Source organism: Chaetodon trifascialis, chromosome 5, assembly GCF_039877785.1.
Source record: "Chaetodon trifascialis isolate fChaTrf1 chromosome 5, fChaTrf1.hap1, whole genome shotgun sequence".
NCBI classification, from domain to species: Eukaryota; Metazoa; Chordata; class Actinopteri; order Chaetodontiformes; family Chaetodontidae; genus Chaetodon; species Chaetodon trifascialis.
In genome coordinates, this window is record NC_092060.1 from 10368564 (window position 1) to 10386303 (window position 17740).

Below are 17740 nucleotides of genomic sequence, written 5' to 3' on the forward strand. Positions count from 1 at the left end.
ATATCCACACACACACACACACACCCTCTTCTGAATCGTGGCCAATAGCATCATACTCTGGTCGAATCACTTCCAGATTCAGTGACATCACCTCTGTCAGGTTCACAGGAGGTGCAGCAAGCACACACACACACACACACACACACACACGTACACACACGCACACGTGCGCACACACAAGCGACACCTTTCCACAGGAGGACGATACTCTCATCAGTATTTTTCTTCAGTTATGACACAGAGGTTGTTTCAAAGCTTTTTTTCCAGCTTCTTCACTGAACTGGAGACAAACTCTCCTCACATCATACAGTGAGTACAGCAGAGAACTGACAAACTGAAACTCTTATGGCTGAAGGCCACGATGCTACAGTCCCACCTGGACTCTGAAAAGCCCATAATAAGGTTTTAGTAGACGGCAGAGATTAGGGAAGAGGCCTTTGTGAGGCTGTTGGGTCAAATCCCAGGCTGGGATAATACAGGAAAACTGACACTCCTCTTTCTTTCATCAAATACTGCTGACGTACCGATGAGCAACACACTTTACCACCAACTACTCCCAGAGACCAAGAAGACTGAGAGTGTAGTGGAAAGCTCCCAGGTGTGAATGTGGGTGAAGCAGTGAAATACGGCAAGGAGAGTCAGTACTGTATGGATTAAAGTGAAAACTCCGTAAGGAAAGCAGAGAGGAAACATCTGTTAATGCAGAAAAAATCTTCAACTTCAACTTGATTGTTCTACCAAAATTTGACAAAAACACTTAAAAGATCTATTCATGATTTATTCATGGTTAATAGGTCATTTATCAAGGCTTTAGCAATTAACCATTAAAAACATGCAAGTAATGGTTGATATGAATGTACACCAGCCAAAGGGAATTTTTCATAACCCGGAAAACAAAAAATTAGAAATTATTAAATCTAAAAAACCATAATAGGGGCATAAAAGGATGCCCTATTAGAAAATGATACCTCTACTACTATATCTTTTTTTCTACATTGTAATGATATTTTTCCTTGTTTTCTGACTTGATCTTAATTTATAATGTGTACATAGTTTGTGTGGTCTTTTATGGGGCTGGGTGATTTCATATGACCCATACTATCTAAAAGCATTATTGTGTATTGATATACTAATTTTATGTGTGCGTGTGTGTGTGTGTGTGTGTGTGTGTGTGTGTGTGTGTGTGTGTGTGTGTGTGTGTGTGTGTGCTTGTCAGAGGGGGGAGGGTTGGAGGACATAAGAGTAAGCTACTAAAATTGATGACATCCCCAACACCACCCCTGTTTCTCACCATGTCAAAGTTCACCATGCTAGAAAGAAGGCAAATGTGATGTGATATACTGTGGACGAAAGTGATAGCCTGTGTGTGTGTGTGTGTGTGTGTGTGTGTGTGTGTGTGTGTGTGTGTGTGTGTGTGTGTGTGTGTGTGTGTCTGATTGTCTGGAAGGATTTTCCTGCGCTTCAAAAGTCTAAGCCCTGGTCAGGATGTAGTTATGGAGCGCTAATTTGAGAGTCGTCTGATTGCGGGCTTTCTGTGGGCCCCTACCAAACACACACAGACACACACGCACACACACACACACACACACACACGCTCTTTATCAGTCATTAATCTATCAGGTGTCATTAACGGGGGAGGATGGGTTGATTGGAACCAGAGGCAGACAGAATGATGTCACACAAACACACTTCACTGCCAGAGTGCTCATGTGTCTCCATGTCTCCGTTTCATCCTCATCACACACACACTCGTAATGTGACTGACATATAGACAGATAAAAGTGCAAAAGCCTACAAGGGAAACACTTATTCATGCTGCCTCGCTCTCCTCCAACATCTGAGCCACAGCAAACGAGCAATGATTACTGCCAACACCGGCTTCTATAAAAACAGACCGGTGCAGAGCCTGAAGACGATGACTGAAAAGCTTCGACTTGGACTGTTTGAATACTTAACAGGAAAGTTATTTTGCATGAGGACAAATGTGTGTCTTTAATGAATGGACCTGTGTTAAGAAGGCCACAGGATTGATTCTCCTGCTGCAGCCGGTCGCTATTTTAACCTCCCTCCCACAGCACACATGAATATACTTTTACATGGTGCTCAGTGTACACGCTGCAGGCGATCTTTGGAGGAGCAGCTATTGTTTAGCACTGACAGAAATCTCTTAAGGAGGTGCTGTGTTTCCAGGCTGAGAATGGATCTCTTTATTAACACTGACGGAGCGGCATTATCTATAAATACAGGCGGGAGCCACTAATAAATCATTTCTCATGGCCCTGATAGAGCGCTGACCACAAGGCATTAAGGCATCGTGAATGCAAACCACACGCTGGCAGGCGAGCTCTCCGCGCGCGCGTGTGTTTGTGTGTGTGAGCTACGCCACGCTTTGGCAGGCAGGATGATGGGGCTCGAGCTGGGCTTTTGATTGAAATAGCATGTTGTCTTTTGAGTTCCCATTTCGGCAGCCTTTAAATTACAGTGTCTCTACGGGGCTGCAGAAAATCTCTAGGGGTGGGAATGAAGTCAGAGAAGAGAAAAGGCTTTTCTATAGGCTGCATGAGACGACAATCTGAGCATGGCTAAAGAGACGTTGAATGACTCGGATTTTTCTTCTGACATCAGTGGTGCGGTAGCAGGATTAATTAGTTTCTCCTGTTTCAATGTCAACATCATTAACCTGTATGTAGATTTTCATGTCCACAGGTGTTGTCACTGGTGATGGTGTTCAGGGGAATTGCAAGGGGCCCGGCTTTCAGCAGCTACTAATTTTGTGTGTAAACTTCTTCTTTGTAACTGTTAGCCTACTAGCTAGTTTCTAACTAGAGATTTACTAAAGAGTATTGCACCATTAAAACTGGTTAAGACTTTAGTAGTAACATCAGGCTTCCAAAATTATAGTTTCAGGCAGAAAACGATGCATCAAACCTTATTGCCAATCCTTTAATAATGTAGGTCTGTTACTACGACTTATTTATAAATGGACAGAAGGAGAAATATATGTGTTTCTGAGTTTACATAATTCAAGCTTACTCACAAGTTTAGAATATTGTGGAAAATAGCTCATTATGCTCATCTAGTTGGCATTATTAGCCATGTCTTTCCGTAAAACGTGGCCTGTGAAGGAGCTGGGGTGGGTGGATGGATGGGTCAAACAAACACAGCACTTTAAATGTCGACTTATTTCAACTCAAAAATTTTCCTAAACCTAACCAAGTGCTTTTGTGGCCTAAACCTCACCAAACTGTGGCTGTTTCACAACCTTAACCACGTGACGACAAAGGTCCGGTTTGTCGCTGCAACTTTCCAACGGTCACATTTGTTGTTTTGGCAGTCACTGGCAATCATGTTCAGTCGTTAAGGTACAATGATGTGCTGACAAGTAAAGATGATGATTCCTCACCACCAGAGCGCCGACGGCCAGATTTTTACACTTTCAAATGTGTGCTCCGTTTACTGCACACAAACTTAATCACAGCCTGAAATTCGTCCTCCAGCCTGAGAAAGAATGTCGAGAGACATAAACATTAGTTTGATTCCAGATTTGAAATGAAGTTGTCTGTGCATGTAGTTGCAGTTTTCATGCAATAGTTGGTCTTATCAAACTGACTTTTTATTGGTAATGGATTTGTCTTCTGGTACTGGGTCCTGTGTGAATCTTCTACTGACATTCTTATCTTTAGTTAGTGAAAATGCCAAGTTAATGTGACTGAATAAAGTCTATTCACAAATACATGCTTTAATCTTGTCAAATAATACAGTACCATTAGCAGGGATGGGTACTGCTATTAAACAGTCCAATTGTTAAAGTATTGATAAACTCAGATGTAAGAACTAGTTGTGTGTGTACGTGTAACCAGCTATGGCAGCACTCTGCAATTAAAAGCATCCAGTGAAAACACAAAGTCATTGTAGTGTCACAAGCTGTAACATAACTTCCAAATGTAGACATTTAGGGGGTCAAACAATATTTGAAACTTCTCTGATAATCCTTTGTTGTAACTGTAGGTGGTAATTCACCACTTTGTATTGTCTTTGTCTTTTCTTCTTTATAAATGCACAAATAGAATTTAGAGTAAGTGAATCCTTTTATACTACACTGATCATTTAGAAAACATTTTTTGGCATAACTTCTTGTAATTTTAGGTATGTTGTGTTATTGTGTGAATATAACTTAGGTCAGAGGTGTTAGCCTAAAGCTACATGACCACTTTCACTCCTCACACCAAACAGGTCAATACAGTCTGGAATAGGTCTAATGCAATATCCACAATTCTTATTCAAACCACAGCATTTTCGGTGAATACACAGTCTTTGTCTTAAAACTCACTGCCCAATCTACACACATACAGTATGAACAACTGTTTCTCAGCCTAAAAACGGCACGTTTGGCTTAAAAATGCAGAATTCTTGTTCGATTAACACCGTTTCCTCCATTCTCATTCTTCACTCTGTTCAGACAGACTGGCTAAAATCTGACAGTTTAACCCTCGTCAGGGGTCACTCCTGTTCTTACAGCAGCCAGTCCAGCACAGCCTCCTGCTTCAGTTCAGGCCAGCCCCGTATAACCAGTCATACCCCTATCCAGGCCCATTTTGCAGAGATGAGGGATGAAAGGTCCGATTAGGCCCTGCTGGAAGTATTCAGCGTGTAGCCCCCACCCCGCCCGGCCCATCACCCCAGTCAGCGGCCCCTTCTAACCAGCCCCTCTCCCCTCAGCCTTGCACTGCTCTGTGCTGTGATTGACATGTGAATTACAGTGTGTGGTGATGATAATAAGACGCTACCCGAGGCCAGGCCTGCGCCTTCCAGCCAGCAGCCAATCCCAGCTGGCACTGCCTGAAAGACAACCGCTGCCACCATCTGAAGAGGCAAATAAAAATGACAAGCTAACTGTTAAAGAACTGCAGATTTTTTCGCATGTTGTTTTAAAAGCTTTTGTGACTCTGCCAGATTTTTTTTCAACTCCCTTTTCCCCGACATTTTCACTCCCCTCCCCACACACACACAACCACATCCAGATATATGAAACCCCTCATTTATCAGGGCAATCTAAAAATAATTCCCCTCCACTGTGGCGAGGCTTTGATAAAAAATATTTGTGTTCAGAATGATTGCGCTCAGTGGGATAAAAACAGATAAAGACATGTGTGACTGTGGGGTCCCTCAACAACCTCCCACTATATTCACGCAAAAAGCGATGGTTTCCGTCTGAATAATCACTACTTCCCCTCACCCTGCATGTTAAGAGGAGCCCTCAACCGACTTCAAGCTCTTGCTTAAGTCAGCTAACAGTCTGAAAGTGTGTTTTTGTTTGAGTGCTGGCATCGCTCAGCTTTATGCATTATTTTATCCATACCGTCCAACATAATGTGCTAGTTACACATTATGGTATTAGGAAATAATACCGTAACACCCTGTGGATTAGTTTTCCATCCCTTGACATCCTTCTGGGAAGAGTCCTGCTTGGCAGAGCTGCCCGTCTGAGCCATCACTCCGAGGAGCTGATGAGATGGAGAGGAGAGAAAAGGCGCTCGACTGAGATCCTCACATGCCGAGTCTGACTCTCATTACCAATTACGCCTGTTTTTGTTTCTTTTTACCGCAGCCATTAACCACACAGTTACTGGCAGTCAAGGAGAGAGAGAATGGGAGAGAGAGAGGAGAAAAGGCCATTTTCATCAAAAAGAATTAGCTATCCAAACAAGTGAGATGAATGTGCCATGGAGCCAGACTCACAGCAGGCCTCATGAAAGCGTTGTGGACAGATGAAGATCTATATGTGTTTAATAGGAAGAGGGTGAGTAGCTAGGGATAACTAAAGGCTTAGGGAGAGAAAGGGAGAAAGAAGGGGGGGAGAGAGAAGATAATTCACAACACACTTGTGGTGAGAGGAGGAGGCTGCGTCTTGGCAGAGATGTCTCCTCTCCTCTTTTCCTCTTGCCTTCATCCCTCGTTACCCACCCGGCCTGGCTGAGGCTGAGGGAGCCAGTAAAGGCTGGATGCCGTGGCACATGAGCCATTAAATCTTCCTACACTGTGGGCAGGAGGAAGGCGGTAGTACCAGGCCTCATGCCCAGGCTCCTCACATGCTGCCAGGCCAGAGAGCAGAGTGCAGAGGTGCCGCACAGGAGGAGAGGAAAGGCACTGGACAGCAATGCCGAAAAACATTTTTATCTCTGTCAACCTTGCCTACTTTAATGCTCATCAAGTTAGCCGCTGCCTGCAAATAATCAGAATTGTGTTGACTATAGGACCGGAGGGAGATCACACGCTACACCTAATTCACACTGGAACAGCCTGCCTGACGATCTGAGAGCAGCTGAGTGTTGATATCCTTAAAGGATAAGAGTGGCAATATTATTCAGCCCTCATACAGTCGAGTCCTTCTCTGTCTCTCTCCCTGTCTGTTCAACTCCAAGCCCAACGGCTCCTACAGAAGATGCAAAATGCAGTTTTTTAAGCCGGAATGACTCAAAAGTGCTTTTGTTGGGCCTGATTTTCAGCCGCTGGTTTGCTGCTCTATTCTGGCAGCAGGACAGCGTGTGTGGGATTGAATCAAAAAGAACAACAATGACCATGTGAGCAATATGTCAGCCAGTGTGACTCACTGATACATTTTTACAAGTTGTTGGACGGCACAGAGGAACAGGATAGATCACACGCAATCACAGCATATGCAATGTCATGTTGGTTTTAGGTGTTTTAGGAGGATTCATAGGATTTGTTTGTAATAAGAAAAGTACAGAATCTTGCCAGCCTTATCCTTCAGTGTGCCATGAGCTTAAAAACTGTCTTGGCTCTTTTTTTCGAATAATTTAAGATTTTTAAAAAATTTTTGAAATAATTTTATTTTTGTTGTTAAAATGTGTTCTTACTCATATGTTGATCTTATACCTATCTTCTTATTGTTTTCGCGGTGGTGGGTGGTGATAAAGCACGATATATTGGTGAAACTGATCATAGCACAAGAACGCTGCAGCAGCCAGCTGAAACGCTCATCTCTCGTGTTGTTCACAAATTGAGATTTTGTCATCAGGAGCTAAACCAGATTAAACATACATTTCTCTTAGTAATAGCTGACTGGATGAGAGAATTTGGATACTTTTAAACAGCAAATCAAGGAGCAAGATGAAAGTGTGTTGGCAGACACAAACAGTTAGCAGATCAGCGTCACGCTGACTCTTCCACAGAAGCCATGAGGAGACAGAGAGGATCCCTGCAGGGACCCGACAGTCTGAGAGACACTCTGGACCTGGACGACTTTACCCCCCAAGTAAGAAACAAGAAAGAGGTTATGAGTAGCAGATGTGACACTACACAAACACACATATCCACACACACACCATGGAGCTGATGACATGTTAGGGTCGAAAGAATTTGTCACTCTGTAATCGTTCATGTTGTAAACCTTTGACTGGATGCCTTCGTTCTGTTCCTGCTCTCGTCTTCATCTTGTTCTTCGCCTCTCTTTCACAGCAGCTCAGGATGTTTTGGCACTGTCTCTTTCAAGTAGAAGTGGCAGAAGCAGCCAGTAATAACTTGTGTAAATAACAAACAGCCCATATGCTACTTGAAATCCTCACTGAAGATGAGGTTTTCAACATCAACTTTATGTAACCGGTGTTGGAAACAATTTGCACATCATTGTCTCCGCGGAGAGTGTGTTTTCCAGGTGAGCCTTCATTCGTGGCTGAGAGCTCACATCCCATTAGTGCCACAACACACTAAGTGTGTACAGCGTCCAATATTCAAACACTCCACATATGTCACAGAGAACGAGTGGTGGAAGTTTGACATTTGGCAGTGTGTGGGCATCCGCTCCAGCAGCCCATGCCCAGAATAACCCTCACACACACACACACACACACACACACACACACACACACACACACACACACACACACACACACACACACACAGAGTCATGCTTCCATCATTTTTGGGGACATTACATTGACTTACATTCATTCATCCAACTTATCACCCTAAAATTTAATGACTTACCTTATGGGGAATTTTGTCCCCATGAGGTACAAGAGTCCCCACAATGTGTCTGTAAACAGATTTATGTCCATACAACATGAGTAATACAAGTACACGCACACACACACACACACACACACACACACACACACACACACACACACACACACACACACAAACTGCTCAGCATCAGGATCCAACTTAAAACAAACCATCAGGGGGCCCTGTCACATCCACTCAGCACTGAGCAACAGACAGACAGGCCTGTTTATAAACACACACACACACACACACACACACACACACACACACACACACACACACACACACACACACACACACACACACACATGCATTAATTTTTGAGCATGTGCACATATACAGTTCAGACAGATGCCTACCATGAGTGTAAGGCTGGCCATGATTACTCTTTGGGCAACAGCCCCTCAGTTACAGCAAACACATGAGCGTGCACACACACACACACACCTACACACTCGCACACACATGCATGTGCACATATACAGTACAGACAGATGCCTACCATGAGTCGAAGGCTGGTCATGATTACTCTTTGGGCACCAGGCCCTCATCTACAGCACACACGAGCGTGCACACACACAGCCTACGTGTCAGTCATGTCATCAAAACAGGACACAGTGAATGTCATGAAACAAAGCATTTGTACTGAAATAGAGAAAAAAACAATTCAGTAAAGTCAGATTTAAAACAGCAAAATTTCCCCTTAACCGACCATGGTTAGGTCCATGTTGTGTTGCACTAAAGCCTGTGAGGCCTGCCACAAGTTTCAATTGCAAACCAATTACTCACCAATGAGTATTAATTAGGCCGTGGACACGCAAATCAACAGCATGCGAGCGGGCCTGAAGGCGCAAAATGATCGGAAAGCCTAATTGCAGTTGGTCATCAAACTTCCGCATTAATGGAAACCCGAGGCCCACGCTAAATTGGATTTGAGTCTCTTGTTTCCGCCAAGCGTGCGTATTGTGCTTAATAAGAGGAAACACGTGTGCCAAACATCCCTGAATGGCGCAAACGCAGATTTGCACTGGATTACGAATCATAAAACATCGAGAAGCAGCTTCCTGTTGTTCTCAGCAGAGCCAGGCTTCACTTGCCTGCACGCCCCGTCATCACTCGGCTGACATCCCATAATCCCATGACGAAGATTTATGAGCTGACTTCTGAAGACAACATGGAAAAATAATCTCTCAGACTTGAGTGGAAGGAAACTGCACAGGCTATTTCTATCGCTTCCCTGCGTCTTTCATTTCAGTGAGCAGCAGACCTGTGCGCGCAGGAACAGAGAGCCGGCGCTTATTTGTGCTGCACGTCCTCCTCCAGGCCGCCTGCTTGGGATGCACTTTTGATACAGTATTGAAAGAAAACGACAAGTTGGGAAAGAATAAACATAAATCCAGGCCGCAGTCCTGAAAAAGGTTATGATGACAGAGAGCATGTGATTCCGGTTGGTCATAGTTCTCCATTTCCCGGCTGTTGTCAGAGATTTCCATCACCAACCAAACCAACCGTGCCGTAAACACAGCCCTCATTTGTTTTCTCCTCACAGCAATTATATCATGTGATTAAAAAACATTTTAAATAGAGCCTCGGTTGACTTTTATTTGTGTAAAGCGGATCTATTTCATGTCGAGCAGTAATGTAATAATCCCGAGCTGTCATTACGGCCCAGTTTTCCCCAGTGCGCCGAACTCAATCTGATCTCCGCACTTATGAGAACCAGACTGACGCACACCCTCACCGGGCACCGCAAAGACGAGAGAAGAAAAAAATCCCACTTCTACACCGGAGGGACGGGAGACAAGAGCCCGCTTTAAGCAGAGCCTTCAAATTAATATGGGAAATGTTAGCTTCAACAGAAATGCAGCGAGTTTCATGGAGATATTTTACCTTCCAGATGGTCTGAATTAAAAAAACTTAAATATTTACCTGGACTCCCCCTCCAGTGCTCTAAAATGTTCATTCTATTTATCCATCGGATGTCTAAATGGGGGAAGCAACATGGAAAACTCGCAGGTCAATCAAAAAGCTTGATTGTGCGCAAAACAGGAGAAAACGTGTTTCACAGATTTGAAGTTAATCACATTGAAGACTTGAAAACCTTTATTACTTTATCAGCTTTACGCTGCATCGATTAGGCCTTTACATTTTATTTTTGAATCCATATCATATTACAAAATGCCACAAACCTAAAATAATAAATGAATAAATATGTCCACTTTTTACCGTTCACCCTAAACTGTTATCATCATCCTCCCAACGCGCGTAAAGATGCTGCTGCTGGTTGTCCTGGACGGTCAAAGGCCACTGAGAGCGAACACTGTAAAAAAAAAAAATCTTATTGACGGACTTTAATTAGTTCTCTTCAATTATTGGAAAAAATGGCAATTGATCGAATAATTTAACCAATTTCCTTACAACTAAACTGAACTCAAGATCTGTCTTGAATGTAATTACACCTGTAGATACTGAGAAAGGAATCTGCCTCATTGTGCATCGTTTCAAAGTACTGAGATTCCCAAAAGGAAATAAAGTAATTGCTTTCGACAGAAAAGTTTTGCAGTAACATATTTCTCATTTGTGTCAGGAAGTTAAGGTTTAAGGCCAGGATAAGTATTAGTGTGGATATTTTTTGCAGCGCAGGGCCATGTGGAGGAATGCACTCTTCCCTCCCTCTCTGTGACGCGCAGAGGGTAATCAGAGGTACAAGCCTTCTGCGGGACAGAAAGGGAAGGGGAGACGCAGAAACGGATAAAGGGGGAGAGGAGGAATTATTGTAGTGGGGAGGAGAGGCGTGCCAATAATCAAGGATTTTGGATGAGGGCGCGCGTGTCGGAGAGCACATGGGAACGCACTGGATCAATTACGCAGCGTCACGGAGCCGCCGTGAGAGAAGAGGGGCTCCCTGAGGTGCTGCTGCTGCTGCTGCTGCTGCTGCTGCTGCTGCCTGTTTTGCGCCGTCCTGTCCTGAATGAGCTCGGACACTGAACCTTGTGCGGGACAAAGTCAAAGTTCAGACGGATATAGGAGTCGCAGGAGGACGGGATCTTTCGCTAAGATGCAGGGTCTGAGTTCTCGGGCTCACGCGTTTTCGGTGGAAGCGCTGGTCGGGAAACCATGTAAGAGGATGAAAGTGTCGGAGGGACACGAGTCATGTTCAGCTGCAGACACCGGCAGCGATACCAGCATCTTCACCGGTGAGGCAGAAGGATCGATGGATTTTCGAGAACATCTCATTGTTTATACATGCATTTTACGCACAAGATGGAACAGCAAAACCCGTTACCCAACTGGCAGTTTGCAAGTTATTTTGCTACATTAGACCTGTATTTCATCTATTTATTACATTTTCACAATTTAACTTGCCTTTATATTACAGCACTTAACAAACAAATCGATCACATAAAACTAATCTCGAGGGGGAAAAGTTTTGCAAAATATTTTCCATGTCAGTTGGCAACTTTCTGGTTGTTCCTTTTCGTAAAATTATACATTGGTAACATCCAGCTTCTTTAAGTCAAAAAGTGACATTTGCATCTAATTTGTTAATGATTTGGGGTAAAATAAAATAAAATAAAATAAAATAAATAAATAAATAAATAAATAAATAAATGTTGCATATATTAGTCTACTGGGCTTCTTTTCTCATCCCCGTCTTTGCCCCTCTATAGGCCTGAACGAATATCCAGTCAGCCAGATGAAGAAAGCAGGTTCAACACCTCAGAGGACAGAGGATACTTCCTGTGACCCGGAGAGTGTCAGAGCGAGCGCGGAGGAGGCTGACCCCAGCGGAGAGGAGAGCAAGCCGAAGAAGAGCGACTGCCGCCCGGACAGAGAGGTCCGGGTAGAGCTGCAGGGCTCCGAGCTGTGGAGGAGATTCTACGAGATCGGCACCGAGATGATCATCACTAAAGCTGGCAGGTACAAAATGAGGAGAAGACCGAGTTTACAGTGATTTCTAGTAAATTTGAAATGGGCTTACACTGCAAAGCCAGGTCTTTCGGTGCCTTGTTTGTGGTTTGTTTCTATCGTGCAAATCTTTTGGCCTGTATACCCTGTGATGATCAATAAGCACTTGACAGGCAGTTACTAGATTTATTCAGAATAATATGCATTATTAATTATTAAGTGTAAAATCAGAAACATCAGCTGAAACGAAATAAGAGTCCTGTAGAAATTGATGAGATTTAGGACTGGACCCTGCCTTTACACTTTAAAAAATCCCGATACTTTCTCTCAATATGAGGGACTAAACAAAAACTTCACCCGAGCCATTTTAATCCCACAGAAATAAGAGCAGGCCTCACACTCTGCAGCCCGGGCCTCACTGCTCGAACAGGGCTGTCCTAAGAGCCTTTTCATCCAAATTAAGAGTCCAAGCAGTCTTTGGTTTTCAGTCCATTACAGTGACATGTTAGTTTCCGCGTTAGAGTGTCTGTTCTACATAAAATGCAAGCCGCAGTGGTCATTATCAAAGATGTGATGCATGATATACTTTATTTACATAAACCGTTGCGCGGTCACAGGTGCGCATTTATCAGGTGTAAACCGGCTCTGCGCGCGCTGCAGCTGAGCGGACGTCAGCAGCAGAACGCAGTTTTAGCCTTTTCTAAACAAATGAGATGAACTCGTGAGTTAATGGTTAATACACAGACTATTCACGAGAAACTGTACGTTTTTTGTGTGATTTACTCATGCTTAAATATTTATGGTTAACATGTAGAAATCTCATTTCAATTTCAGATTTTTGTATCGTGTGAGGCAGATTTATAGCTTTTGTATAAAGTCACTGAAGTTTAAGAAAATATTAAATTTTGTCAAGCTGAATTGAATTATTTTTATATGATCCAGCACTATCAATTAGATAATGGCACACAGAAATATGAAATATAGATATTCTTGGTCGATTAAATTCAAACTTTATTTTTCAGTTTCAAAGAAATCAGTTTATGGCAGCCATGTGTGTCTTCTTCTGTTTTTTTTTTTTTTTTTCTTTCCAAAAATGAGTTATTGGGACATAACTACTTGTTGAAATCTAAGTTCCGTTCACTCAATTACGGAAAAGACACGCTATAAATCTCTGCAGTGAAGATGCCCTCGTGGCCCCTCGGGGTTCCTGAACTTTCCTCTGAACTTGGCCGTTGCAGGCAGTAAAGTTTCTGCCTCAAGTTGTTGTTCCTGATCTCTTTCTGCTGAACACACTTTCACCTGTTTGCAGAGAGGTTTAAACCATGTCAGAATTAAAAAGGATAAAACTCATGTCCTATTGAACGTGCTGCGCCTCTTCTCTCTCCCCTCGTTAGGAGAATGTTTCCCTCCGTGCGCGTCAAAGTGCGCAACCTGGACCCGTGCCAGCAGTATTACATCGCAATGGACGTCATGCCCGTGGACTCAAAACGCTACAGGTGTGTGCGCGTGCGTGTTAAATTGATCAAACTCACTACACGTATTGGTTTATTTACTCCCGTGCGCGTAACCCCGCAGGTACGTCTACCACAGCTCGCAGTGGATGGTGGCTGGGAACACGGACCACTCCTGCATCTCTCCCCGGCTCTACGTGCACCCGGACTCGCCGAGCGCAGGAGAGACGTGGATGCGTCAGGTTATCAGCTTTGATCGGGTCAAACTCACCAACAACGAGATGGACGATAAGGGACATGTAGGTAACCCATCTGAGCATGCGCTGCTTGCTCTCTCAGTCCAGCTCGTAATAACCAAAACGAAGGGAGGTAAAGTTGCCTGATGTTGCTTCTTTCTCTGATTCATTATTTTGATGTATATTTAATGTCTGAGAAAGAAACATCATTATTTCCATATATGTGTTATTGTGACTGCAATTTGAGAGGCTCACATCAGCCTTTAGAGGAGCAGCAGCCTTTAACTGCTTTGGCAGCTTCAGTCTTGGACTGCTGTCACACACACATTGAACCATATCTGCTGGGAGGAAAGTCTGTCTGACTTTTCGGGATAGAGGAAGAGGAAATCCTTCCCAGCTCCAGAGCTTCCTTTTAAAAGGTTCAGTGATGTACAGATGTGACAGATGTGGTGACTGGAGAGGCTGCAGGAGGCTTTTCACTTGATCCTGGTGTTTAGAAAAGCACTGTAGAGTTTGTGTGTTTGGAGGATTCATTATTCCTGTATGTGCTGAAGGAATGTGGAGACTGTGTTTGCTCTGTGAAGCAGCCTGATAAGCTCTGATGTTGCTGTGGTCAGTTTATCACTTTAAATGCCCCCTCTGCAGCTCTGTTGTAGTGCCAATGAGGAAGTGTTGTTGTCTTATCTTTTTGAAGCTGACACCTAAATTTGGCGTTAAATAAGGCAGTCAAGCTGCTTTGTGTAGTTTAGAAAAAATCTGCTTTCTACTGTGAAATCTTCCAGATATTTCCATTTGGCCTCTGCTTTAACGGCAGAAAACATCAAACTGTTTATTTTAATATTCTGTTTTACTCTTGCTGTTTATCTGATGAAATATTTACCAAATATGCAAAGGGAGAATAATAATAACACAAAAGCTACACCATAAACTTTTGGGATATCAGTTGCCCTCTTTTAGCAGTGTCCCCTCACTTGAGTCCCCTCAAGCAAACATAAATGCACTTTGTAGACATTTTGTTTGTTTTTGTTTTTTTGTTTTTTGAGATATCAAATTAAAATCATGTAAAGTTCAGTGTTATTTCATATTTCACTCTAATTGAATGATATTTGAGGTTTTGTTTTATCTGTTGAAAAGCATATTGGAGCTAAATCTGTAGCAGTTTTAATGTATGTGAAAGCAATACTATTATATAATGTATTCTTATGTTTTCTTAGATTCTGAAGCCTGTGCCTGTGACATTGTTATAAAATTATATTTTGTTCTATTAGTGGATGATGTTCAAATATCACCAAATACCAGTTAATTTGTGTAGCTGAAATAATTTGCCTTCAGAATATTTCTATCTTTAAAATGATTTGAAGATTTCAGTTTCAGCATCACCCGCAAACTGTGGACTGAAGAAGTGAAACAATTAGCCGATGAATCAGTTTGTTAGCCGGCAAAAATATTAACTGCAGCCGTTAGGTCATTTCCTTTTTATAGAGTTTACGGGTTATAAATATGGTTTAATTCTTCAAGCAGAAATGCTAAACACTGTCTGATTCCAGCTATGCGGGTTTGTTTCTTCTCTTTGTCTTGTGTGGCAGTAAATTTGGTATCTTTGGGTTTTGGACAAAAAGCAATTTGATGACACCTTGAGCTTTAGGAAATATATCGGATATTTTTCATATACGGCATGATTTATCAATTAATGGAAAAAATGACCTTCGGATTAATGGATAATGTTAATAATGTTGCAGCCCCATGTTTCTCTCCGCAGTTCAATTCATAGATAACGATATACGTGAGGTTCAGCTCAGAAAATTTAAAAGATCCTCTTCATCTCTTCATCCAGATTATCCTTCAGTCGATGCATAAATACAAGCCTCGTGTGCACATCATCCGGCACGACCCTCGGATGGACTTGTCACAGATCCAGTCTCTGCCTGCTGAAGGAGTGCACAGCTTCTCCTTCTCAGAGACGGAGTTCACCACCGTCACAGCCTATCAGAATCAGCAGGTAAAAACCGAAAATACTCTGCAAAATAAACAACAAAATGGGTTTTATTATTATGCTTTAAACAATTGAATGTGTGCTTCTGTTTAAAATGCTGTGTATTTACATTGTACATCCTTTATGCACCATAAATAGCCTTTTCAATGGTTGTACACAAGTAATAATATTCCTCAATGCTCCAATCAGCAGCTCAAATCTGCTTGACCACACAATAATTCTTTAATCTGAACATCATGAATGTGACGAGGCACACTTCCCCGTAGTCTCAGTTAAGACATGCAGTGTCCTGATTTTCTGCCGGGCCACTTGCTCAGAGATGGTGTGTGTGTTCCTGTGCAGGGGAGCTGACCCCGCTGTTGGCTACCATTCATCCAGTAACAGAGCCGTCCACGGGGGCTGCCAGCTCTTTTCATCAGGGCTCATTTTACGATCAGCCAACGTATTATTACAGAAACTCAATAACGAGCTGTGACTGGGCCCACTGCTGGAGTCCACAGCCCATTAATGCACCAAATAAAACTATACAACCTCCAAGAACGCTGTTTGACATGGCTGGTCGCCCTGGGTGCTGCTGGGAGATGCAGTCCCTGAGGGAGGGCTGTGCCCCTCTCTGCGCTGTTGTAAAGCTGAGCTCATTGTTAGCTTAACACATCAGCGTTTGACACGTCCACTCTAACCCATGTCTGTTTCTCTCTCCTGGGCAAGATCACAAAACTAAAGATCGACAGGAACCCGTTTGCCAAGGGCTTCAGAGATCCAGGACGGAATAGGTACAGAAAACCTCCCCAAACATCGACACTTGTTTTAGCTCGGAGAGCACTCCGCGAAAGGACCCAAGAGGGATTTATGCTTCAGCCACTCACACTTGACACCACATAAAACCTTCACATGAAGTTGAACTGCGTAGTGCAGAATTTCACACCTCTCAGAAACAATATTCAAATACCCAGAATAACATTTTTCAGTGCTCTCACAGCGCGTGTGTGTGTCTGTGTGTGTGTTTGTAGGGGAGTGTTGGATGGCTTGCTGGAGTCATATCCCTGGAGAGGCCCTCTCAGCTTAGACTTCAAGCCTTTCGCCATACAGCTCCAAGGTACTGTGCCACGGCTCTTATTACCTCTCTGTTCCAGGCCGTCTTTGTCTTTGTGATTCAAGTTTCTCACGTCCTCTTTGACAGGGGGCTCAGGGTCTCCAACCGGCAGTGTGAAGACTCTCCTCCCTCTCTCCTCATCTTCATCCCTTCACCCGCTGTCCATCTCCTCCTGCCAGGACGCCGCTCTCCACACCCTCGCTCTTCCTCTCTATGGCAAAGCCTCCAGCCCCTCGCTCAGTTCCCCACTGCCCAGCAGAGCCTTCTCCTCCCTGGGAGCGGACAGACTGGGAGGCCTGCCCCCACTGACAGACCTCCCGCTCCTCTCAGCACTACAGGCAAAGAAACCTCCCCACTCTAGGGACCCATGTCTTCACGGGTCCCCGGGGAGCTCCCCCTGCCTCTTCCCCTTCCACAGCCCTCAGGGGCCCTCTCTCCTCCCTCATCTCTCTGACACTGCGGGCCCCTACTGTCTTTACCGCTATAGCTTCCCCCTGAACCCCCATCTCACAGCTATTTCCCGGCATGCCAAACTAGCCGACGACACCACAGACTGTCTGCTGCGCCAGTCTCCGTGGCACCCGACCACCAACCACTGCCTCTGACAGCTGGACCGCACTTTTAAGCTCCGGCCCATTGAGTGTAACAAGCCAAAGCTTATTGCAACAAAACAGAGAGGGTTGATTCTCTGTTTGAGCAAGACTCAAAGGAGCAATAAAAACAGAGCTGTGGCTGTGGGGACTTTTTTTTTTGTATTTAAAAACTGTTTTGTACTCTGTGTTGGACTTCCCAGCACAAAAACTGATCCTGAAGCAGATCACGAGCTGCTGCTCTTTCTAACTGTGCACGCTCAACAAGTGCCAAAAAGCCCAACATTGGAGTGAAAAGAAACGTAGACAGGAAGATAGAGTTTTATTTGGGACAGAAAGCGCAGTTTCTTCACCGCAGGGCAGAACATGTTTTCCCCCTTAAATACTTCACACGCTGTAACAGTGTTACCAAAGAACGTCAGCAATAGGACCTGAGGTAT

General features: G+C 43.8%; 2 protein-coding genes across 2 annotated transcripts in view; one reads left to right on the forward strand and one right to left on the reverse strand.

The window, feature by feature from the left end:
• Nucleotides 1-504: 504 nt before the first annotated feature.
• LOC139331264 (charged multivesicular body protein 1b-like) overlaps nt 505-17740 on the reverse strand; it is a 30543-nt gene continuing 13307 nt past the window's right edge. Inside the window, exon 6 of the mRNA XM_070962667.1 lies at nt 505-515. The gene's annotated coding sequence lies outside the window, so the exon portion shown is untranslated. The remainder of the gene's footprint in view (nt 516-17740) is intronic.
• On the forward strand, nt 11000-17315 carry tbx22 (T-box transcription factor 22). Its single transcript, XM_070963254.1, has 8 exons — nt 11000-11225; nt 11700-11949; nt 13332-13433; nt 13513-13687; nt 15459-15623; nt 16326-16390; nt 16628-16713; nt 16798-17315. The coding sequence occupies exons 1-8, from the start codon at nt 11000-11002 to the stop codon at nt 17313-17315; spliced, it is 1587 nt and encodes a 528-aa protein (XP_070819355.1).

Bases quoted from the DNA above. Each gene is read 5' to 3' on its own strand.
- tbx22 (XM_070963254.1), top strand. From the start codon at position 11,000: ATGAGCTCGGACACTGAACCTTGTGCGGGACAAAGTCAAAGTTCAGAC. The intron at 13,688-15,458 runs GTAGGTAACCCA...CTCTTCATCCAG, and splicing joins AGATGGACGATAAGGGACAT to ATTATCCTTCAGTCGATGCA. The intron at 15,624-16,325 runs GTAAAAACCGAA...CTCCTGGGCAAG, and splicing joins CAGCCTATCAGAATCAGCAG to ATCACAAAACTAAAGATCGA.